Genomic DNA, 25369 nt, shown 5'->3' with positions numbered 1-25369 from the left:
TCATGTGGACAGGAGGAGGAGGAGTGAACATAGCTGGGTGTTGGGCAGTGGTATTCAGCCAAGAGTCTGCAGGTTTTTATTTCTGCCAAACTGGCCAGCCACTCATTTCACGGATTACTTACTAGTGTCTGGTTGGGGTATGTAACACCAAGCACCATTACATCAGTTGGGCATTAGGCATCGCAATCACCAATCCGCTAGGGTGTTCTTACTTATTTCAAAATACTTGGATGTATTCGCTGCGTTATCCTTTAATTTGTCAGATTCCTAAAAGAGCCATACCAGTGATTTTGCATGTTTAGTGTCATATCTACAAAATGTATATTCTTTATGTTTATGCTAATCCAGCAAGCAGTCATATTTTAGAAATTCGATCTCATTTTTCCTACATTTTATAGAGCCACTGGTTTCCATTCCACAACGATATGAAAATGAATTTGGAATTTTTGCAGAGACTGCAAACTGTCTTCATACCAGTATTCCATCACTGTAATGAAGTTGCCCACGTTAGTTTTCCTAAAAGCAGCAGCACTGTTGTGTTTTGATGACTTGAAACTGGGTGGAGTGAAACTGTCCCTCTGCCTGAAAATAGTCCCCAGGGAAATGTTTTGCTTTACACAGCCAATTATCAGTTCTATGGTTTAGGAATGCTGAGAATTTTGTTAGCCACAGAAGCAGAACATTATAAGCTGAGTGTCAGCCATGGTCCAAAAAGGTTGCACTCGCAGAGTATTACTGTTTTATTTTTCTACATTTTGGCAGTACAGAGTGGTTCAGGCTCCACGGCCACCAGCATGTGCCAAATAATTACAATTCACCTGCTTGTAAGGAGGATTGAGTGAAGCGTGTGAATGGGATCAACAGTAAATTGAGAGGGGGCACTCTGGTGGCTCACCGTGCAGAGCGCTGCAGCAGCCTGGGTTCAGATGTGGTCCAGACCATTTGCTGCATGCCAACCTCTCTCTCTGCCCTGCCTTTCCTGTCACTCTCTACTGTAACTGTCAAACAAAGCAGAAATGCCTGAAAAATAATCTTAAATACAATAAATTGCCTGTCTGTCACTCTAAGCCAAAAAAAAAAAAAAAAAAAAAAAAGATAGTAACTTAAAAAATGAATCAGTATAAATATAAATTCCTTCAGCACAACATTGCATCCTCAGAATATGGAATGTTCCCTTGAAATCCAGGTAAAGCTGTGCTACAGCTGTGTGTGTTGCTTTTGTTGTGTGTCTTGTTGAAGAGTCTAGGCTCCAAGGCTCAGTTCTCCATGGATGATGCATGCATTCATTTTCCTACAGTGCACTGAAATGATCAGAAATATTGCTGGTAGCACTTAATTTCTGGTGGATTAGCTCATTTAAATATCATAAAACTAATGGCAGTTACACATGAGAGAAAGTATTTTTTCTTTTTATCACCACCAAGTATGTGTTGCTGTTGTTTGTGGGTCCGTGATGGTGTTGATTTGCACGTGTAATCAGTTGCCATGTTCTGGTGAAGAGTTTGCCCGTAAGCACTGTGGCGGCTCTAGTATTGATCCTGCTGAGGGATGGTTGCCCTCTCTGTGTCAGTCAGTCTGTTGTTGGCTCAGTGCCAGTACTGCTGCACTCAGTTCAGTTGCTGTACCAGCTACTTCACAGCATTGCATGTGACTAAAGTCAAAAGTCAGCTCATTTTCATGTTTAAAGCTCGTGTAGGTAAGTTTTTACTTCACAATTTTGACAAATCTCCATTATAAACTGAGGGTCCAGGTCAAACTTAAAGTACCGAGGAAAAAAAATCCAGTCTCTCAGGCTGCTCATATCAAGCCCAGGACAGCCATCCTCTGATTTTGTCTGAGTGCCGTTCGGTTCAAACTGTTTGGAAAAGGAGTAACTGCAACAAACATTCACAAAAGCAGGTGATTAGATCAACCATCTGTCAATCATTAGCCAACTGTCTAATCAAACAAATGTCGTACAGCACAGCACCTGATCTAAACAAATGGCAAAAATGATTAAGTGTCTTGGTAACCATATCGCTAGATTGTTAGCGTGTTGGTGCACAACACACGATCTATGCTGTCCTATTATTTCTGTTTTCCAATTCCGCTTCTCACCTAAACCATGCCTGGTTTGGTCAAACACTGGCTGAGAATGGCCGGATGGTTTTGCGAGTCAAAAGAAATATGAACCCGCAACATCTTCTACCTGTGTCAGGTTAGCCCCGGGGGCTGTATTATCATGGGTTAAAATCACCTCCAGGAGGCATTGCTATCTCATTGCCAGTTATATCTTATGCACGTGCACCGTGCACTGCTTCTGTGCCCACTCGCTTCCCCTCCTTAATCAATCTTAGCTTGGCTCACTGTAGCTATAGAGTAGCAGAGAAGGCAGCCAGCTCGCGAATTCCTATTCCACCAGTGTATCCGATCGGTGCATGAAAGTGGGAGGGACTTAGACGAGGGGCTGATTCTGTATCTCTGGTTTGAGTTTTTAAAAAAAATTGATGAAATTCCTCCCATTCTGCAAAGTTATCTACATAATCTTTAATCAAGCTGCAGTTTTGTTCAGATGTGTTCATAAGCCATGTATCCATCACCCTGTTTTAAATAGTTGAGTGTTCAGAGATCATCTCACTTGGCGATGTGTTGTGGCTGTTTGAAACCTTTAATGTGCTGAAGCCAAAATCCTGTACAGCGGTTGTAAGTGGTGAAACACTGAAGCAGACATCTACTAACCCTTTTTCCTTTTTGCCCCTCAAAGAGATTATCAGGAAGATCTGATGTGTGACCTGGCCCACTGGTAGTAGCAAAGACTGTTGGAATTTGGAGGAAACTACATAGGGACATGCAGGAGGGCACGATGTAATAAAATCCTTTTTGTGTGAACTAGGACAGTGCGAGGGAGTTGTGCACCCTGCTGATACAGTCCAGAGCAGGAATCCAATAGGAGAGGTCAGGAGCATGAGACTGAAGTACATTAATGATACCTCGGAGAGTGAGACTGAGACTCCAGCCTCGCCAAATCAATGGTTAGGAAGAGCAATCACTGTGTGTCTCTGTTACTCACAGACCAGACATATTGGATGTATGTTCCATTCATGTGAAATGGAGGGCGGGGGAGGGTGGGGTGGTATCTGAACAACTGAACAGCCATGTGAAGCCAGGTGCTAGGATTGAAGATTTCTGGAGACTTAGACCATTTCTGATCGGCTCTTTCAAACTTAACACACATGAATTTAGTAAGTGACACATTTGCCATCTGAACCTAGCCCTAACTTTGATTATAACCAATTGAACATTCTTATATCAAGCACAAATTTGAATTCCAGCAGTTTTGTCCTGCCGTGGTCATTTTGCAAATTTCATTTGAAATGATTCAAATCATTTCCTGCACTTGACTACAGGTGTTAATTGTTGGTAACATTTAATTTCAGGATATGCATATCCATGTATTTGAAAGTTTGAAAGTTTTATTCAACCTCTTTGGATTGGGTTCATAGCATTCTTAATGTTATGTGCTTGCAATCTGTGTAACTAATGGGATAACAAAAGGGGGCAAGAGAAAGATGGTAATTACTTGTACTTGAAAAGCATTTCATTGCACCCGCCTCTCGGTCTGGTCTGGTGGGGACAAAAATCTATCCGATGCTAAGATTTACCCACATTTGGTGGGTGGTGAGTATTATTCTCTGGCTGTTTTTTTGTTTCCATTTTCCAGAGCAGTGCCACTGTATTCAGCTTTGGCTACAAAGTGGGTCTACTCATCTAAAACCAGCTCCATCTTGTGTTGATTACTTTTCTTGTTGTTGTTCTGTCCTATTTCTTCACCATGTGAAATAGAGATCTTGTTAAGAGGATTTGTGTGTAGAAATTGCCTCTTGCTGTCCCCTGCCTTCTCCTCCTCTCCCAAAACAAGCAAAGCCATGTCGACAGTGGCAGCCATATCCAATGCATTTAGTTTGCATCACTATGTGTGCATGTGTTTGTATCAATGGTAAAATAAGTGTTTTGTATGAGCTCCGGTCGGGAACCCAGACTGATGAACGAAACACAAACACTCACTCACTCTTGATGTCTTGAATGAAAACATGTATGCACATTTCTGTTTGTCACACACTTCTTCCATCTAAGCGTGCTCACAGCAGTTGTTTTTGATGACTTTTCAACCTTTTTTTCTTTCTTCTGTCTGATCTGTTTTCTTGCCTCCAGTGGAGAAATGTATGAGCTCCATGCAGACAGGCACCCAGATGGTGAAGCTCCGCGGTGGCTCCAAGGGCCTGGTACGCTACTTCTTCCTGGACGAGCACAAGTCCTGCATCCGCTGGAGGCCCTCGCGTAAAAATGAAAAGGCCAAGAGTGAGTAGCTGCCCTCATGAAATCATCAGGAAGCATCAGTTTCATAATGTCTTGTTTCTGTAATTTGATGCATATCCAGGGGTTTTAGGCCTCATGGTTGGTAGTTTTATCTGTGCACGCGTGAAAATATCCACAACACCAGGGACAAAATCTTCCCACCTCTTTGCTGCCTTCTGAGGGTTTTGTCCGCTGCTGTTAGGGTGATTGGGGTTTGCACTGTAGTCCACCATAGAAATCAGGGTAGAATCCACTTTTGAACCATCCTTCCTGCGTTATATTCCCTCTCAACATCTTGTTTTAGGCTGAATTACCAAGAGACACTTTCATAATAACATTTTATGTTGAAAGTAATCCCTTTTTAGAAGATAAATTTGGCAAATGGCGTATGAGAGGGAGGATTTTTAGTTTTATTTTTTTTAGTTGCCTTGTTTGCATTGTAGTCCTCGCAAAAAGGGAGGAAGCGTAACTGAAGGAATCAGATAATTAGTCAGTCATGAACAATGTCAAATCAGTGCGGTAAGAAAAGTCCTTAGCCTAAGTAAGCACAGAAAGTAAAACAAGTAGCATAAGTAACTAAAACAATTACATTTTATTTCTTAAAGTCAGTTTTCAAGGTAGTAGTCTGAACTTTTGCAAGTTTCATTTATGAAGACAGCAAAATTGCTAGACAGCAAATTTTTACATACTTTTGCTCACGAAGATTGGACATTGTCAATTGACAGTGTTGGTGTACAGTACCATTTATGAAAACGCAAGAGGTTTTTATGTGCTGTGTACTCAATTTCTGATTAAATGAAAAACCCAAAATAGTTTTATTTTTACAGGTTGAGGGATGCTCTGTGGGAATGTTTGTGTGATTTGCATGTGGGATGAATTAGACTTAATTAATTTAACAGTTTTTAATAAAATTTAGAGATGACTTCATAAATAACAGCTCCCAAAATCACAGTTTTAACAGATTTTAGCATGATTATGCCAACAGACAAACAAAACAACCAGCATCTGCAAATACCAGCATCTGCAAGAAGTAACTCAAGTAGTTCCTGGTAGTGTTTTATTGTCTAGCAGGGCAAATGGATATCTGCTGAGCCAGTAGGCTGGGTGTCTCAGGGGGGCTTAGGAGTTCAGTTTCCTGTTGCTCTCCCTCCTCTGTAGCCCTGGACTTAATAAGCTTCTTAAGTAGCCTCAATTATTCATAAACGTCAATCTGCCCAACCAGTGTCTTTGCACACACGAGCAACAACCTGAAAAAGACTCGCGCACTCCAGTGGTAGAATGGAAGAATAACTTTTACAGGGGCCAAAATTCATATCTCTCAGGAAACTAAGACACTAAAACAAGGTCATGATTGGTTTGACGATGTATCAGGACAACAGTTGAGTTTCTCATAAACCACAGGTATATTAAAACAATCTGTGTAAAAACGGGGACAGATCCCAGAATTTTTTTAACCATTGTGTACATGCAATTGGTCCCCTTGCCATAAAGAGCTGCTACTCCCTAAACCATTTCAATAAATATGGATAATAATTGATTTTCGTGTCAAAGGAAGATGACAAGTGTTTCCTCTAAGAAAAAATCAATTTTATCAATTCAGTTTCAATCATATTAAATGTAGCCTGTTTCTGCCAAATTGCACCGTCATGATCAAAGTGAAAAGAAAAGTATGGTCGTGGACAGAGTGTCTGAAGCACACAGAACTGACTCAGATATGACCATCTTCCCACCTCTACAAATGTAGTATTTTGCCCAGTTACCAACAACACGGGCATTCAAACATGGCAATACCACTAACTCAACTCATTTGTGCAGATGGACCATGCAACCACTTTGGTCTTTGGCCACTACATAAAAGGGCTGTTAGTCTCTTAGTTATGTTTTATCACACTTGGTGTGGCAAACTGTTAGTAGGCTCAGTCCAGAGGCTCATCACACAGCACTTACTGGGACAGCCTTTACTCAAGACGTTTTGATTAGGTGGTGATGGACTGTTTGGGTAGACTTTGTGTTCCAGCAGAAGACAAGCTGCTCTGAATCAGTGAACTGTAACCAGCCAACAGCCAAAGCAGAAACCCACAATCTGACCTGGAAAGCCTGCCAGTTATAGCCTAGTTTCCAGACAGCAAGAACCACTCTATAATGTCTATCAGAGATGATTTACCAAAGTCAGCGCTTGTTCTACGGGCCAAGACCATTGGTCAGTATTAAACCAATCATAGTAGGTTAACTGATAGCATCTGTAGCCATGCTGCAAAAACAGCAACATATAGACTGGCTAATTGTTTGTTTTAATTGCTCTTTTAATTGTTTAGTTGATACCTCAACATTTCTCAAACAGAAGAAATGACCAAATCTCGCTTGCTGCTTGCTGCTGGTAACATTACAGCTCTTCACAGCTGCTGCTAAGTTTCTTTATTTCTCTGAAGTGAAGGCATCTTCAGACAATCTGTTGACCAGTCAATCAGGCATCTCCCACAAATTCCGGTCAAATCTACCTGCGGGAATGATAACAGTTCCAGACCTCAGGAATCATCATGTAATTCAAACCTGTGGTCGTGGTGATTCATGAGGGCTGGATGCAGGCTAAGCCAGCAACCAAAACACAAACCTGTCATCTTGAAATTATGAGAGTCATGTAGACATGTTGTCATGTAGTCATTTGCTCTTGATGTTGCAATTTTACTGGGGAGCACATCATGTAAATTAGACATTAGTAGAGTAGGTAAGGTGCAGCTCAAGATAATGGTGTTTATTAAGATTCATAAGGATTCAAGGGGGTGTCAGATATGACAGTTATTTTCTTGTCACCAACCTCCACACCACAGGATGTCAGTGTCAGTTTCAGCAAAATGTAGCCTGTACAATTTCTTTTACACTGTGTAGTTGCTGAGAGCAAACCAGTGATGATGGTATGTATGAGACGCCTTCACAAGTTTGTTTTTCCTGTTCATGTTACGTTAAGACAGTAAACTAAAATTACATGCTCAACATCAACAAAGGATTGCAAGGATGAGGCTCAACAAACAAAATGCAAAAATGAAATCCAGCAAATAGCATTTTATAATAACCTGCTTTACTTCATCAGGTCACTGTCCATGGTTCTGAAAGGTCCATGAATCGATCTTGATGACAATGAGTATCTGCTAATTGCAGCACATATTATCAGTTCATAAAATACTAAACAGCAATTAAACAAACAACATTTCATAAGATGCAAGTAGCCACATACGAGTTGTCAGGAGTTTTCAAGAGCATCTTTATTTAGTACAGTTTTAGGAAATGCCTCGTAAGTTGAAGAAACTTCTTATGATGGATTCTGCAATCATCTTGAGCTCCGAGATACCAGGTGTGTACTCCTGCATGATTTATAAAGGGGCCAAGCCAGGAAAAGGCATATACACCTATATCTATGCAGTATGTGTAGAGAATACTGCCAGTCACATGAGATGATATACAACACAGCAGCAGAATGTTGAGTAGCTTGTATATCACACCTTTGACACTTCCAGTAGTACAATATATGTATAGCCAATCACCAAACCATAAGCTACGAACCGTTAACGGTGTGTGTGTATGCTTGGATTTTGCTGGCATGCAGTCATAAGGGAGTATGAATGACTGCATCACTGCATCACTGCATTATGTATGAGTGTGTGTATGCAAATAATGGTTTGTCCTTGCATGGATTATCTGACTGTAAAACAGAAACTCTAGTGTGTTTGTGTGTGTGCGTGCGTGCGTGCGTGCGTGCGTGTGTGTGTAGGTATACCTGTGAAGAGGAATAAAAAGTGTATTTTAAAATAAAAGAAAGATCCAAATGTTGAAAATAGTTGATAACCATAAGTTGATAACCATAACTACTCAAAAAAATTATTTTGCAGCTGTAATATGTTTGTGGTATGTGGACGCTATGTCCTGGGGAATGAATGAGTCATTGGAATGTCTAACTTAGCTTCCAGGGTTGAAGAAGAAACAGAATAATGTACTGTCTTGAGAAAAAATACTTCCTGTAAAATTTCATCACCATCACATAAATATTTTGTCTTAATAAACCGAGCTCTCTGGGTACTACTCATTTTGTAAGTATGGGTACTACTCATTTTGTAAGTATTTTTTTAACCTCGTCTTAAGACTTCTCCAGTTAAACTATCCCTATGCCCAGAACCACTGATTTGCCTCCTCCAACAGATAATGCTTGAGCAAACTGTTCTTATCAAACTGTTCTGTTTGGGATTCTTGGAACCTAGGTGCTAAATGGCGATTTTGGCCTGCATTTGCACCAGTTTGGAGTATTGTGTCATTGATGGTGGGCGTTGCACAGTAGAAGTAAATGGGAAGTGAAACAGTAGCTACTAACAAGGAAGAAGAAGAAGCAGTTAGTTACAAGATGGCAGATTACATTATTTACTTGCAAACTTTTGCTCTGTTATCTAATTTGGTCCTAGATTAGAACAGATGAACCAGCATAGGCTGGTTTCTAACAAACCCAGCCTTCGCCAACTTTTCAGCAAGGTGCTTGAATTGGATTAGGCATATCTCATGTCCCATCTTACTTACAGTCAAAAATGTGTGCTTCTTCTGATCCAGCTAATTGGTAATGGGCCTGAAAGAAATTAACTTTGTTGAAAACCTCATACGTGAACCTGGCATGCCTTGACAGTCGCATAGTGTTGGCAGAGACACACACTCTTGAATGCCATCTAGTTCTGTGTGGTGCCAGTGGTGAGAAAAACTAAAAACAAGCAGAATGCAAAGGACTGCATGATGATAGGTGGGGTGTCATAAATGCAGTTTTTGTCTGTTGAGATATTTTTTAATACCCATTTCCGATTAGCTTTTAACGCTTCAGGCTTCTAGAGCCATCTTTTGCCTCGGGCCTTTAGTCTCAATTTTTATTTCTTTTATTTCTTTTGCCCTGATGAACATCCCATCTGCTCTTCTTCTCATCTTCTCCTAAAACCCATACAGTTTTCTGTTCCCTCTCCTCTCTGACCCTGCAACTCACAGTCCCATCATCTATCCTCTTCTTCCTCTTCTGCTGGGTACATATACAGAAACCTGCTAACTTGCAAATCCTATCTTAAATACACGCTAACCATTGTAGTAATGGTTAGATAGTTAGATAGATAGATAGATAGATACTTTACTCATCCCAAAGGAAATTCACAGTTTTCAGCAGTATCCACAGATTACGAGATTAAATAAATAAAAAAAATAAAGAATAAAATATGACACTAGAGATCTAAGTACACAATGTGCAAAAAAACGTGTGCATAGATGTATACAGTGTGCATAGATGTAGGCACTCATTCAGGAAAATAGTCGTCACAGATGAACATTTCCTAAGTAAATGTTGCTATCCTAACTTAAGGGAAGCTGGAGAAGTAAATTACACAACTTCTCTAAAGTGTTAAAAAGATACTCTCCTCACTTCAGGATAGCCATTAAGCTGTCCTGACTGTTTCACTTTTCAGCAAGGTAGTGCTAGCTAACTTGTTTTGTGCTGTAAAACAGTTCTTCAGGTTTCCTGCCAAATTCAACTTTGTAGTACACAATCTAAAGTGTAAAGACAGGCCAGTAGCTGCTTCTCAGCAATGCCCTTGAATCTATGACTGTGTCATGCCTTTGTATCATGTATTGAAGTTTTATTTTTGTTTTAAGATGTGAAACACTTTGTGATTGTGTAGAAAAATGCCAATCAAATGGCATTTGCTTTCATGCCTTTTTCTTCCACCAGTCTCCATCGATTCCATCCGGGAGGTGTGTGAGGGCAAGCAGTCTGAGATTTTTCAGCGTTATTCTGAGGGCAGCTTTGACCCCAACTGCTGCTTCAGCATCTACTATGGTGAGCACATGGAGTCCCTGGATCTGGTGTCAGGGACCGGCGAGGAGGCGAGAACCTGGATCACCGGCCTCAAGTACCTGATGGCCGGCATCAGCGATGAGGACAGCCTGGCCAAGAGACAGCGCACCCGTGATCAATATCCTTGATCTATCACATGAGGAAATAAGGCAGGAGTGGTTAAATTGGGCTGTGGATGGTGAGAGAGCAAAGGCAGGGAGGAAGTTTAGGTATTATGTGTCGCTCCTTTTCGACAAACACACACAGACACACTCCATTAATCCTAGAAATATAGACTGAGCAGTGTAGCTATTTGAAGACTTACATTGTTACTGACATTTTTGGGCTGAAACAGAATGTAGACCATCATGGGATGCGTCATCTCTGCATTGAAACCCATACAAACAAAATTCTTTCAGGTGGCTTGGCAGCTCCTTATGGAACCCTCCCCAACCTGGGGTCACATGGTAGAAAAACAAAAAACAAAAAAACACTAACTACTCAGTTAGAAGTGTCCCAGTGTCCAAAATGAACTTCACAGCAATAGAAAATGTAAAACAAAAAACAAAATTGATCACACTGAAATTTTCCTTTACCTATCACTCATCATGTAGCTCATTGACGATGCACGATATTGCAGTAAATGCTTTGTTTATCCCCAACAGCATGAGGATCTGTGTTTAGTTGTCACTGCTGCTGCCATATGCATGGATTAGAAATTGGTCCCATAAGTACATATTAATAATTAATGCATAGCCAACAAGCCAGTCTGGCTGTTCAACTGTCTCAAAGCATGTTATTTGATGTAGTCAGTCAGTAATGCTGTTGTAGATACGATAGTAAAGTATTCCTTAGTCAGATTCTGCTCAGTAGTGCCACTGGGATATTGTCACAAAATACCCTTGAATTTCTTTTTACACATGACATGTACATGTTATCACATATTGATATATGATAACTTGGTTCGTTATCATATCTACATTAATAATGATTGTTTGGCAAAAGTTTTAAATGTACACTAGAGATCGACCGATATTGATTTTTCATTGCTAATATGATTATTAGTAATCAAGGACACCAATAACTGATGTTTAGGGACAATATTCATTTGTGATGAATTTGCAAATTGCAGTGCCAGCATTTTCAGTGTTATAAATGCCAACATAAACTAACAAATGTTGAATTAACATTGTAATATTTTGAAAAAAAATCAAAAGAAAGTATTATAAAATATAAAAAAAATAAAGAAAATTGGCAAAAACATACCTGAAAATAAACAACAAAAAACTATATTTAAAATTCTTATAATTACATATTATATCACCGATGCTGGATCGAAGTCAGATTTCTTGTGTTCAATCACACAATCAAAAAAACTGAGCAAATCCAGTAAAAATGAAACAAAAATTGTAACCCTTCTGCAAGCAAGGGCAATGTGCTACAACTTTTGACTTTCTGTAAAACCAGTTAAAATGTAGATCCAGTGAAAATGAAAAATTACAACCATGTTATGAGAAATGTTGCCTAATTGACCTGCTTTTGTTCAGCTGTCTTTCAGACAGAGAGGCAGTGTCTGAGTGGTTTTCATATTGGCTGTCATGTAAATCCAAAGTGCGCTACTGATTATTGAAAAATTCTAGATATCAGCCCCAATAACTGTCCAGGATCAATAATTGGTCGATCCCTGGTATAAATATCGTAAGAATGTGCCAGTAGCCATCCCCACAGTATTGTCACAGTACTGATATTGTGATATTTGATTTTGTCTGTATCGCCTAGCCCCACAATGTATATTTAACCAACTATGTGATCTTGTTACAAGCCATGACTAGCCTCTCAGTCCCCAGGCAGGCATCTAACTCTGGTGATAGGCTTATGAAAGGAGGGCAGTTGAAAGCAGTCAGTGGTTTTCTGTCAGAATATGTATTGAATTGACACTCCAAAAGTAAGCTCTTCAACAAGTAGCAGGAGCGATGCTGAAGATCAAGGGCCCTCCGTCTTCATGGTCACTCTTCCTTAACACACTGCCGTTATGTGGCTCAAACAGACATTCACGGAAGCTGATAAGAACGGCGACGGCAGCCTGAGCATCAACGAGGTCCTGCAACTCCTGCACAAGCTCAACGTCAACCTGCCCCGGCAGAAGGTCAAACAGATGTTTAAGGTAACAAAACTTAACAATCACTGTTGACTAAGTCAATGTGCAGTGCCAAAATCAGAGCTTGTTTTAATGCTGAAGGGACTTGAATTCTACAGAACTGATGGATGTTCAGTGGGCAGTACATGGGGGGAGATGGCTAAGAAAGTCATGACTGTTCAGGTATTTTGGTTGTTGAATAGTTTTGGTGCTATGGATTTTTTTTTTTTTTTACGCATAATGGATGGCAACTGTGAATTCAGAATATTTCTCCCTCAATCAAGACATGTCCCCTGAAAATTAAACAAAAACATGTTTAGTTTTAAGTGTTCTATGAAGGCATGCAAACTTTAAAAGGCAGGTGATGTAGTTTGAAATGGGAAGCACACCACTGTGTTTGCTAATGTTAAGGATGAAGCTGAGGAAGGATTCAACCCCTCAGGTTCATGCCAAGGCTAATAAACCATAGAATTAATGACAGACTTTTAAATACCTGTCTTGAATTGAATGTTTTGATGTCCAATGTTCACAAAAACATAAACAGTTGAACAGAATGCTTCTGATCCAATTCCAATGCATGGGCTTTAAGTACAGGCTGATAAACAATACTGATCCAATACCAGATCTCTTTTTTTCTTGATTATCATTATTATTATTAGTAGTAGTAGTAGTAGTAGTAGTAGTAGCATCATCATTATTATTGTTGTTGATATTATGTTCTTGGTTACATGAGGCTATGTTAAATTACACAAAACTTCTTTTGACTGCAGTACCAGCACACAACACTGTGGCACAGTACTGTAATCAGCACAGTGCATCTGGAAAGGCACTGCCAAACAAGAAGAAAACCTCTTTGTTCACTAACTACAGCCAGGCTAACAGTCTGTTGTGGAGGCAATAGTGGTGGATTACCCACAGAAATACTATAGACAAACTACATCCATCAGCTACTCATCTATCACGTATCACGTATACATGGATTGTTAACACCAGTCCTACGTCCCATCTGTGGATTATGAACCTGATACCAATACCATTATCAGTATCTGTGTGTCCTTAATTATGATGGGGTTAAAGTTTTATTCTTTTGAGTACTGAGTGACATTCATCATTCTTTACAGCATCATAATGGGGTGGGGGTGCCCTCCCCTTTGAGATAGCATGGTCTGCAATCCATATAAAATAATCTAATGTAAGAACAGGCCAGATTTTATTAGCGGCCTTCATAATCTGTACATAGTGCTTCACAGCTCATTAATGCGCACTAAAAGCATTTTGACTCCTGGGGCAACCCCAGGGTACGCACACAGGCAGTTTCACATTCATGCTCAGCCTGGGGTGGAGACTTTCACCATGGGGTGAATCTGGCCTTGTTCGGAATAAGGGTTTCAGATTTTCACCCCTGGGGCACAGGTGATTTCCCCATGGCACAAAAAAGTAGTGTGAAAATGACAGAGTCGAGCTCAGCCTGTGTTGGCAGCATTTGGAGGAGCAGCTTGCAACAGCAGACATTACCATTACAGCAAAAAAGTGGATATCCCTCACTGTGGGTGAGATGTCTGAGTGTGACAGCCTTAAATGGGCTCAGAATGTCTGAGACTGCAGGATCCACTCAAAGGCAAGTTGGGAATGACCAGTAAAAACATCTTGACTGATTGCAAGTGCTACAGGTTTTCTCTATGTAGCTCAGCTGCAAACTCCCTTGCACAGAGAGATTAGCATGTATCTATGTTAGGTGTGTTGTCTTAGCTTCAGCCCTGTGGAGGAGCTGGCCAGCTTGCTAATACTAAGCCAAGTGGCCTGTTGACGGTCACCCATATGGTGCTGCTGGGACACAGATGGCCCCTGGTGTAATGTAGGGTAAACACACCAGGAACCAGTCAAGCCGTGTGTGTGTGTGTGTGCTTGTGTATACGGCCATGCATGAGGACTGACTTGTGTGTTGACAATCTGCAGGCTGTTTTCTTGGCTTAACCTGCTTATACCAAAGGAATCTTTGGATCTGACCCTTTGCCCAGTGGGAGCACACTGACTGTTGCTCCCAAACTTCAATATTCTACTGTCACCGACAGGGATTATACTGATATCTGATATACAGATTCTTATGGTGAACACAATAACTCAAGAACAGCTAGTCATCTTCGCTGCTAATTCAAGGTTTGTTCATCAAATAAAAAGAATATACAGCCATAAATTGATACTGCCTTAACATAAAGACTGTAGAGGACACTAGCTGGAAGTTTGATTTGTTTCCAAGTAAAAATCCAGTCAGGAAAAAGTTAGTTTGTTTATCTTTGACTGTGTTGTCTGTAATTTTGCTTTGACAGTCATATGGGCATTTTGGCAAATTGAGCTTTCAGATCTTCTCCATAATCCCAACTTGGACTTGCAACTTAACTAGTGTTCTTTTGAACCTTTCTGTATAGGAAGAGTGATTTATCCTAGTTCTGAGTTCAATGGAAGGCTCAATTATATAAGCAAGCCCAGAATTCTCAATTTTATCCATCCAATTATGCTTCCTCAGGCCATCTCAGCCCACATGCAAATCATCTCATCTTGATTTAAATTCTTACTGATTGCCTTCCTTTGGCTTCCCAATGAGCCCTCAGGCAGCCAGGGACCAACCCAACTGCAGGGATTCTCAACATTTTCATCTTATAGAAAACCAAATTAGCAAACATAAGCCCACAGGCTCTCCCTGGACAAGATTTAGTCCCACTGTCTCATATGAGGTGTTTCTGTTGTTGCGTTGAATTTTAACACTGCCACTGCCCATTTTCTTAAACATTCTGTCAGTAATGTGTTTTGAAGAATAATAAAACTAAATTATTACTATTCCAAGTTTTACTGGGGCCCCCCAGATCAGGGACCCTTGTGGGTCCCTGGCTGCTGCTCTTGGAAACATCCATATGCAGCCATTTGAAGCCCCAACCCCTACCACACCCTACCCATTAAGTAGTAAAAAGGGGAAGTGTGTTTCCACTTTCCACCAGTTTATTACTCAGCATCCCATATAGCAGGACCTCCAAGGGCTGCCTAGCCACGTACAGAGCATTAATTCCAAGATGTGGCCCTAAGATATTTCCTTGCACTTGGATGTACTGAGCAGCGATGCAGCATGTTGATGGTGCATAGCAGACACAGTCTTTTTCTGGATGGTTGAATGCGATAGCTGGAGGTATTTCTGCAGCTCTAAATGAAAGCAAAGGAAGAAACTAGTCAAGCATGAGCCTCAATGATTTATCACAGCTGAGACTTCAAGAGATAGAGAGAAAGCTTGGTACAAAGGGGAGAATGGCAGTTCTAACTGATGAATTAATCTACATTAGCTGCAGAGCTAAAGTGCCAAGCACTAGCATGCTTACAGCTTAAGTGCCACGGCTTGTGCATAATGAATGGGCATGAGTAAGGCAATATTGATATTTTCTGTCCAATAAAAAGACTTCTTTCTAGAGCTGAGCTTCTTCTACTTAATGTTAACCTCCTAGGGCTAAGATGTGTCCTGAATAAGAGGATTCTCTTGCTTCTGAACAGAATTCCTTCAGTTCACAGTAAAAAAAAAAAAAAAAAAAAAAAAAAAGATCCACTTTAACTGGCTAACTTTGGGGTGTCTTGGTAGTATTTTACCTCATCACTGTTGGTCATGATCGTTGCTTTTCGTCAAAGGTCAAAATCATAGGAGGGTAAGGACGGTATAGTATTTGGTCTTTATACTCATGGAACAAAATAAAGATGCCAACTGGAGATGAAAATGATTCTTCAGAGTGACATCATAGGAAGACCATTTCTGTTCCCATAAAGAACCTTTCAGACCATTAAAGAACCATTTTTAAACAGCTGAAAAGTGCCTTATAGAGCCATAAAAATAAGCCACAAAAGTTCTTTTTGGAACCAGAAATAGATTCCTTGAGAACTTGAATCAAAAATGTTTGCTAAAGAAGCTTTGAAAAAAAAGAAGGAAAAAAAAAAAGGTTTTGTGGACCCCTAATTCAATGAAAATGGTTCAGAGTGCTTTACTTTGAAAAGTTGCATGGAAATAGCAATTAATTCTCATTTCTTAAATGCAGACACATCGATTTTCATTCAGAGCAGATTTTCAAGGCAGACACTAAAAAAAACTTTGAACTTTTGAACTCGAGACCAGCTGTCCTTTTTGGTTGTCTTTGCCCTTTTTTGTCTCATTTGCAGTTGCAGTTCACAGTCCTTTGCAGTCACAGTTGCAGTTTTTAGGGGAGCAAAATTTAGATACTGGGGGGGTGGGGGGGGCACTGTTATTCCCCAGAAGTGCTTCAAAGACCCATTAGAAAAGTTCTTTGAGGATCCTCACCAGAAAAAAAAAAAAAAAAAAAATGAAGAAACATTCACAAAATGAAGTGGTTCTTTAGTAGTGCTTGGTTGTTAGTGGAACAAAAGAAACATTGAAGAACTATTTAAGAATGGTTACTTTTTGTGTGTGAATCAGTTAATGACCTGCCACAACACACAGTGATGTCTGGTCAGAGCAGTTGTGCATCCATGAACTCTTAGTGTATTTACTGAAACTGTCATCTGAATCATATCTGCATGCCTCTGTGCCTGTCACTTGTGTGTCACAGTCTCAGCATAGTGGGAAGCAAGTGACATGTACTCAAAGCTAGTGGCCCTTCCTTGTGAAATGAGGTGTTTGTCTTATGACTCTGAGTCATAAATGTTCCTACAAACCGCCAATGTCCAGCAGACATCTTGATGGTGCGAGATGGAAGGCTGGGGGTGTTAGTGCATGAAAATTTGAACAAGGGATTTTGAAGAACAGTATGTTTTTGAAATGAAAATGCAGACATTGTGCGCCACAGTTCAGTGTTTGGAACGTTTTCATGCTCATGTGTGGGGAAAAAATAAAAAAAAAAGATGTAGTGGCTTGGCCATCTCAGTCTTTGAAAAGTACAAAGCCCTACAGCATGTACATGTGGCAGGCATTCCATACATTTTCTATTTTATCACACAACAGTGACATTTTGGGATAACTTGCTGTTGGAAAGTTCATAGATCTTTTTAAAGTGTTTTATTTAATCTTCTGAAAAAATCCCATTACTTATTTTAAAAATATATATATTTTTAATTAATCACTACTTTGGCCTGTAAAAATGCTGTTAAAAATTCATTTAAAAAAAAAAAAAATGTAAAAAAAAAAAAAAAAAAAAAAATACTACAACTACTAGTAATAATAATGATAATGAAGTTCATTTTGTTCAGAGTTAAATAAAGCTTTTCAATACCCTGAAAGCTTCACACAGAGGGTTAGATCAGAGCAGCACACCCCAGCAATTCAGTGGTGTAGGAAGCTGTGTGATAAGTAAGGAATTTATTCTCAAAAACAACAATTAAATTGCAATTACAAAAATATGAAAAATATGAAAAAACTGTAATTACAATGCAGGCCCTGGGATTGTTAGTGTGACAAGCCATCTAACATAACAATTAGGGATGGGCGATATGTTATCGTTTGCGATATATCGTCAAAAAAATTCCCCACGGTAAGAATATGTCATCTCGCGATAATAACGATAAACTCCTGTTGATGACGTAATTACGTGCGCAACGCACTCGCCGCTGGCAGCCGGCAGCTCACACGTGTAGCCAGTGTTGCCAACTTGGCGACTTTCTCGCTAAATCTGGCGACTTTCCAACTCCCCATGGCAACTTTTTTTGTCAAAAGCGACTAGCAACAAATCTAGCGACTTTTCCTGGTGTTACTGGAGACTTCTTGTATTTTGGAAACTGACATGAAAGCATGTATCGTTCCTCTGCAGTTCCTGTTCTCAGCGAGCAGCGGGTGCTGCCGCGAGCCCCTCCCCCGCCCCAAAATCCTCACAGGTGGTCACAGCCTCGAGCTGCGCGCGGCAGTCGCAGGCAGCTGCAGTCAGGAGAGGAGCAGAGAGGAGACCCACCACTCTGCGGCCAGGCAGCAGATGAATCGCGCATGCGCAAAGCCGTTCGTGTTGATCCAGCCCTTCCCGTAAAATTTGTAGTTCTAAAACATATTTAGGATGTTTTTTACTTACTTTTTGTCTCTCCCACGACGTTATTCCTCTCCTACAGCGTCCATTACAATCACGTGCAAATTGCCAATTATGCAAATTAGGCGATGACGTCATTTGGTGACTTCTAGCGACTTTTAGGACAGCCAATAGCTACTTTCCTTACTGAGGAGTTGGCAACACTGCATGTAGCACAATAACAAGCATGGCGGAAGGCGGGGCTGATAGCGAAGAGCTCGTTGCTAAACGAGGCTCCAGCTCGATTATCTGGAACTGGTTTGGCTACAGTAAGTCTGACGTGGAGCAAACATCTGTCATATGCAAAGTTTGCAAAAAAGCGGTGATTACAAAGGATGCAGTACAGGTGTACTACTTAAACTTAATTGGTATAGTTTAGTAGCGTATTTGACTACAGTAAGTATTATTTTTGAGCAGTATTTGTGGGGTTCTCAAGACTGAATGCGGTGATAGATTTGTAGTCAAAAAGATGGAGTTGAATTGTTTTATATTTTTTATCGTCACTTTTATCGTTATCGCAATAAATGCCAGAAATTATCGTGATAAAATTTTTAGTCCATATCGCCCATCACTAATAACAATTATGAAGATACAGAAAAAAAAAAGCATATTCTCTTGCTGTGATCCAAATGTTCCATCAGATCAAAACTGAATGACAGTTACTGCATGATAACCTGTTTTGAACATCTTGCTTCAACTTGTGTGAATGTGCTGTGCTGCTCTGATGCCAGCCTCAACCAGCACAGACGTCATCCCACACGTCACAGCATCTAGTCACCTGGAGTGCTGCATGGCATATGGAGCGGGCCATAAATAAGGCTGCTTCACTAAACTGAGCTAAGGATTACACGGACCGTGGTGTGATCCTCTGCAGTGCACTTGTTAATCTTGTCCCAGCACACAGTGACAAGATGTAGCCGTTTGGGTTGATTTTTAAAGCCCCCCCAAGCACCTAGAATTAGAATTATTAGAGACCTGTCACTTCAGTATAGCATCATGTCTGTTCTGTGATGCACAGTGTTACACTGCGGGATGGTCTATGAATGCACACCACTGAACTCGGCTGGTTGACTTACCAGGCATGATAAAGGTTTTTAAAGGGATATTAAAAATTTTTTGATATTATTTCATTTCCGGTAGTGGTGATTCCTACTAGTGGTGCTATCTTCCTCTCATTGTTACTGAGTGCCAAATGTTAACTGTTAGCCTCCTGCCATTGAGGTGTTTAAAGTATCGCATTAGAGAAGGTTGATGGAAATGGCAAATTGGAAAAAACTTCCTCAGTTTCACAAAAGTGAACATTTGACTCACATGACTGATCAGTTGTCTCCACTGTTGAAATCTTCTGTCTTCATCATGAAACATGGTCAGTACCAGCTGACATGAAAGAACAACTCTCGCCTAATCGAAGCAAATCCCTGAAGACCTCTCGCTAATAAACACGGCTAATGATTTAAACAAAAACATGACATTGCTTGACTGACATTAAGTACGTCATGCTAGGTTGTTATCTAGCGGCCTAAATATTGCTGCAAAGTTCGGCTAAATTTTGGTAAGGGAAAGCTAGCATGGCTATCTGACCTAAAGACATTTGAATGAAAATTGGTACCATGCTTTCCCCTTTGCAGGCATGCCCACCTTATGCTAATCCGATGCAGCTTGGACCATAAACCATGCAGGTTTTTGCATGCAGTACAAATGTGTTATTTTTGCCTTTTCTGAAAAGGTACATTAAACAGTCTAAACAGACTTGGAGTTGCATCAATTGGCTTTAACTGGAAAACTGAGACTCTTGTGGATTCAGTTTTATTCATGTCTGATGTTAGCCCCCGTAGTAGTCATTTCATTGAGACCATTTTTTTCAAACTGGACGTTGCTGTATAAAATGACCTATAGTGACCTCTAGGATAATCACAGCCTCATCAAACTTTACAGCCGCAAACTGGAGACAGAGGGCATTCAGAGGATGGCTGGTTCTCCAGGTATTTTGACAATAATGGGGAGTTTCTGAGCAATTTTCAGAAGTGAATGCTCACCATCCAATTGCCAGAAAATGAAATTCTTACAGAACTCTCAAATGTCAACTTTTCGACACCAAATCACAGCAGGAATCTTTTGTGTGGTGTTCCTCAAGGTCTCGGTGTCCTAATGTGGTACTCTGGAGGGATTTTAACCATTTTTTAAAATTTTTTGGTGGACAAAAAATGGTTAAATTTTGCACCAAATCAGTGTAACAAATGGTATCAACCCAAAAATTGCAGCAACGACTTGTGACACATAACAACTTCTGTGTGACTTCTACTGTTGACTTCTTATTTTCCTCTGAAGATTCCCTATCCACCTCACTAAAAAGGATCTAAGAAAGGGCTGGAATGGTGAGGCAGAACTCATAGTGGAGTTCCAGCGGGCTAAGGAGGCTTCTCCACCAACTGTCATCAACAGCCAGACAGTGGAGAGGGTGGAGAACAGAGCATGGAAAATGATTGCTGACCCCTCTCACCTTGGCAATTCATCTTCCCATCCCCTTCCCTCTGGAAGGAGATGCCACAGTGTGACCTGCAGAAGCAGCCGTCTCAGGCCCTGCACATAACCTTAGGCTGTTCAGCCTTTTAACTCTGACACACTTGCTCTTTTCAAGGCTGTTGCAGGCATTAGACAGCAAGCACTTTCATTATTAAGCACTTTTTTTATTTTTATTTTTATTTTTAATTTTAATTAAGCACTTTAATTTCTGAGGGACAAACGCATTAGTGTATGTATGTGTTTTTAAATTACTATTACTGTTCCTATGTTTTTTTTTTTGTTGGTCTGTTGTGAGCTGCACTGAGACAATTTCCTATCTGATGTGTTGACAAGGGAATGAAGTACTGAACTGTACTGAAGTTAAACTCACAGGACTGGAGAAAAATGGATTGTGCAACTTGTTTTACATATTGTTTTCTCTTGGCCCAATTGTAATGAAAATAAGACTTTTGACTTGAATTGATTTTTAGGTCACGTAAAAAAATTGAGGGATTTTATATTGGGCCTACGATGGGGATCTCTGTGATAAAGCTGTTACTTGTGGATGTGTGCAGGAGGCGGACACAGATGAGAATCAGGGGACTTTGGGCTTCGAGGAGTTCTGCTCCTTCTACAAGATGATGTCGACCCGCAGGGACCTGTACCTACTCATGCTGACCTATAGCAACCACAAAGACCACCTGGATACGGACGACCTGGCCCGCTTCCTGGAGACAGAGCAGAAGGTACACACTGTCTTTTCATTTTCTCTGTTGCTCTGCAGTGGGTGATGTACTGATCAGTTTTTCCACTAGCCGTCTGGGACTGTGGTTTGTTAAAGTTACTGGCCCGAACTCTGAAACTGATGATCTGTATCTTAATGTTTTCATTTTCAGATGTTTTCTCAGTGATAATGAAACCCTCTCCATCCCTCCACCTTTTGCCCCTTAAACAGAGCTGCCTCCCAACAAATTGTCAAATCATTAGTAAAAATACTGACTTATGATAGCAGCACTCTATTAGTCTATTAAATATGCTTAATAATAGCTCTTTCCATGTTTGTCATTTATGACTGTTACATTTCACTGAAAAATTACTTATATATTACATACATATATAGGAGGACATACATTCATAAAAAAAAAAATGAGATGCAACCCTACTGAAGTTTAGACCCAGTGTTATTTCTACTTGTCAACAGTAGGTAGCCTAGAATCAATCAACATATTAGGCTAGCCAGTTGTTGAAAGTGAATCATATTTTTGCTCCTTGATTTTATATATCTATATCTATATATCTATATATATATCTATATATATCTATATATAGATATATATACACTACTCACAAAAAGTTAGGGATACTTGGCTTTTGGGTGAAATTTATGGAAAATGTAAAAAGTTCACGCTACAGTGATATTATATCATGAAAGTAGGGCATTTAAGTAGAAGCATGCACTGGTGATTTCCTCATCTCAAACAGTTTCTTGAAACAAAAGCCAACAACAGTGGTGGATATACCACAACAAAAAATGTCAGTGTCAATAACTTGTCATGTGCCCTTGAACATCAATTACAGCTTGACAACGACGTCTCATGCTGTTCACAAGTCGACTTATTGTCTGCTGAGGCATGGCATCCCACTCTTCTTGAAGGGCGGCCCTCAGGACATTGAGGTTCTGGGGTACAGAGCTCCGAGCCTCTACACGGCGACTCAGCTGATCCCATAGGTTTTCTATGGGATTCAGGTCTGGAGAAAGTGCAGGCCACTCCATCTGAGGTACCCCAGTCTCCAGCAGCCATTCCCTAATGATACGACCTCGATGAGCTGGAGCATCAAACACCTGATGTGAATTTTGCCATTAAACTCCTTGTTAGAGAAGAGCAACTTGTGCAAAAAGTACTGAAACATTGAACAGTTGGACATGTGCATTCAAAAGTTTACAGAAGGTCACATTAAGTTCACCTGTAAAGGTTATAATGCATTTTAGGTTCATCCTGAAATTTCACCCGAAAGCCGAATATCCCTAACTTTTTGTGAGTAGTGTATATATATATCTACAGTACAGGCCAAAAGTTTGGACACACCTTCTCATTCAATGCATTTTCTTTATTTTCATGACTATTTACATTGTAGATTCTAACTGAAGGAATCAAAACTATGAATGAACACATGTGGAGTTCTGTACTTAACAAAAAAAGGTGAAATAACTGAAAACATGTTTTATATTCTAGTTTCTTCAAAATAGCCACCCTTTGCTCTGATTACTGCTTTGCACACTCTTGGCATTCTCTCGATGAGCTTCAAGAGGTAGTCACCTGAAATGGTTTTCCAACAGTCTTGAAGGAGTTCCCAGAGGTGTTTAGCACTTGTTGGCCCCTTTGCCTTCACTCTGCAGTCCAGCTCACCCCAAACCATCTCCATTGGGTTCAGGTCCGGTGACTGTGGAGGCCAGGTCATCTGCCGCAGCACTCCATCACTCTCTTTCTTGGTCAAATAGCCCTTACACAGCCTGGAGGTGTGTTTGGGGGCATTGTCCTGTTGAAAAATAAATGATGGTCCAACTAAACGCAAACCGGATGGGATGGCATGTCGCTGCAGGATGCTGTGGTAGCCATGATGGTTCAGTGTGCCTTCAATTTTGAATAAATCCCCAACAGTGTCACCAGCAAAACACCCCCACACCATCACACCTCCTCCTCCATGCTTCACAGTGGGAACCAGGCATGTGGAATCCATCCGTTCACCTTTTCTGCGTCTCACAAAGACACGGCAGTTGGAACCAAAGATCTCAAATTTGGACTCATCAGACCAAAGCACAGATTTCCACTGGTCTAATGTCCATTCTTTGTGTTTCTTGGCCCAAGCAAATCTCTTCTGCTTGTTGCCTCTCCTTAGCAGTGGTTTCCTAGCAGCTATTTGACCATGAAGGCCTGATTGGCGCAGTCTCCTCTTAACAGTTGTTCTAGAGATGGGTCTGCTGCTAGAACTCTGTGTGGCATTTATCTGGTCTCTGGTCTGAGCTGCTGTTAACTTGCGATTTCTGAGGCTGGTGACTCGGATGAACTTGTCCTCAGAAGCAGAGGTGACTCTTGGTCTTCCTTTCCTGGGTCGGTCCTCATGTGTGCCAGTTTTGTTGTAGCGCTTGATGGTTTTTGCGACTCCACTTGGGGACACATTTAAAGTTTTTGCAATTTTCCGGACTGACTGACCTTCATTTCTTAAAGTAATGATGGCCACTCGTTTTTCTTTAGTTAGCTGATTGGTTCTTGCCATAATATGAATTTTAACAGTTGTCCAATAGGGCTGCCGGCTGTGTAGTAACCTGACTTCTTCACAACACAACTGATGGTCCCAACCCCATTGATAAAGCAAGAAATTCCACTAATTAACCCTGATAAGGCACACCTGTGAAGTGAAAACCATTTCAGGTGACTACCTCTTGAAGCTCATCGAGAGAATGCCAAGAGTGTGCAAAGCAGTAATCAGAGCAAAGGGTGGCTATTTTGAAGAAACTAGAATATAAAACATGTTTTCAGTTATTTCACCTTTTTTTGTTAAGTACAGAACTCCACATGTGTTCATTCATAGTTTTGATTCCTTCAGTGAGAATCTACAATGTAAATAGTCATGAAAATAAAGAAAACGCATTGAATGAGAAGGTGTGTCCAAACTTTTGGCCTGTACTGTATATATCTATATCTATATCTATATCTATCTATCTATATATAGATATAGATATAGATATATAGATATAGATATAGATAGATATAGATATATATATAGATAGATAGATAGATAGATAGATATAGATATAGATATAGATATAGATAGATAGATAGATATTAACCAGAAACCTCAAGCAGATAGATATTTGATCCCTGGCTATTAAAAAAGGATTTTTATGGCCTGGCGTTCTGAGAAAACACTGTCTGTGGGCTGGGTATGGGAAGGACAGCTGCAGCACATCTAGCCATTTTACTGGAGATGAATGGGGTGCATGCTGCAGGTCATTGATTGTACTCCATCATTTTCCTCAACCCACTCAACATTGTCTGCAAAGGCTTCAAAAAAAAAAAAAAAAAAAAAAAAAAAAAAAAAGAGAAAAAAGATTTTTTTAGTTATTTAATTTTTTAGTTATTTAATTCCAGGAGTTGTTGGTCTGCAGGAATCATAATACAGTTTTATTACAAAAATTTATTAAATTATAAAAAAAAATAATGTAGGTCTGTCATGTGTAATTCCAACAATATCCTCCCCTTGCACATCATATAGCAAATCATATAGCATCATATAGAAAATCCCACTCTCTTACTAATACTCTTACTTCTAAGACATCTCTGAGAACCTCCTACTTCCATCATTTTGTCATCCTGTTGCTATCTGGTGACTGAAAAATGGCCTTATATGTAGGAATAAGGTTGGCCAGTTTATGGTCTATGTTTAGAGGGGGAATATCTATACTTTAGATCTGTACATCTTAACATCTTAACCTACATTTAGTCCAACTTCCAA

The 25369-nt window shown here is 40.2% G+C and overlaps 1 protein-coding gene across 3 annotated transcripts in view; it reads left to right on the top strand.

Moving 5' to 3' along the window:
• plch2a (phospholipase C, eta 2a) overlaps positions 1-25369 on the top strand; it is a 70630-nt gene that overhangs the window by 8978 nt on the left and 36283 nt on the right. For all 3 annotated transcript variants that reach the window (XM_030055327.1, XM_030055328.1, XM_030055329.1), the window contains exons 2-5: positions 4192-4338; positions 10076-10319; positions 12215-12344; positions 21430-21600. In XM_030055327.1, coding sequence (XP_029911187.1) covers positions 4192-4338; positions 10076-10319; positions 12215-12344; positions 21430-21600 — 692 coding nt within the window. The remainder of the gene's footprint in view (positions 1-4191; positions 4339-10075; positions 10320-12214; positions 12345-21429; positions 21601-25369) is intronic.

This window comes from Myripristis murdjan, chromosome 7 (assembly GCF_902150065.1).
Source record: "Myripristis murdjan chromosome 7, fMyrMur1.1, whole genome shotgun sequence".
Classification (NCBI taxonomy): Eukaryota; Metazoa; Chordata; class Actinopteri; order Holocentriformes; family Holocentridae; genus Myripristis; species Myripristis murdjan.
Note: the sequence above shows the minus strand (reverse complement) of the source record. Positions and strands in the feature narration are given on the sequence as shown.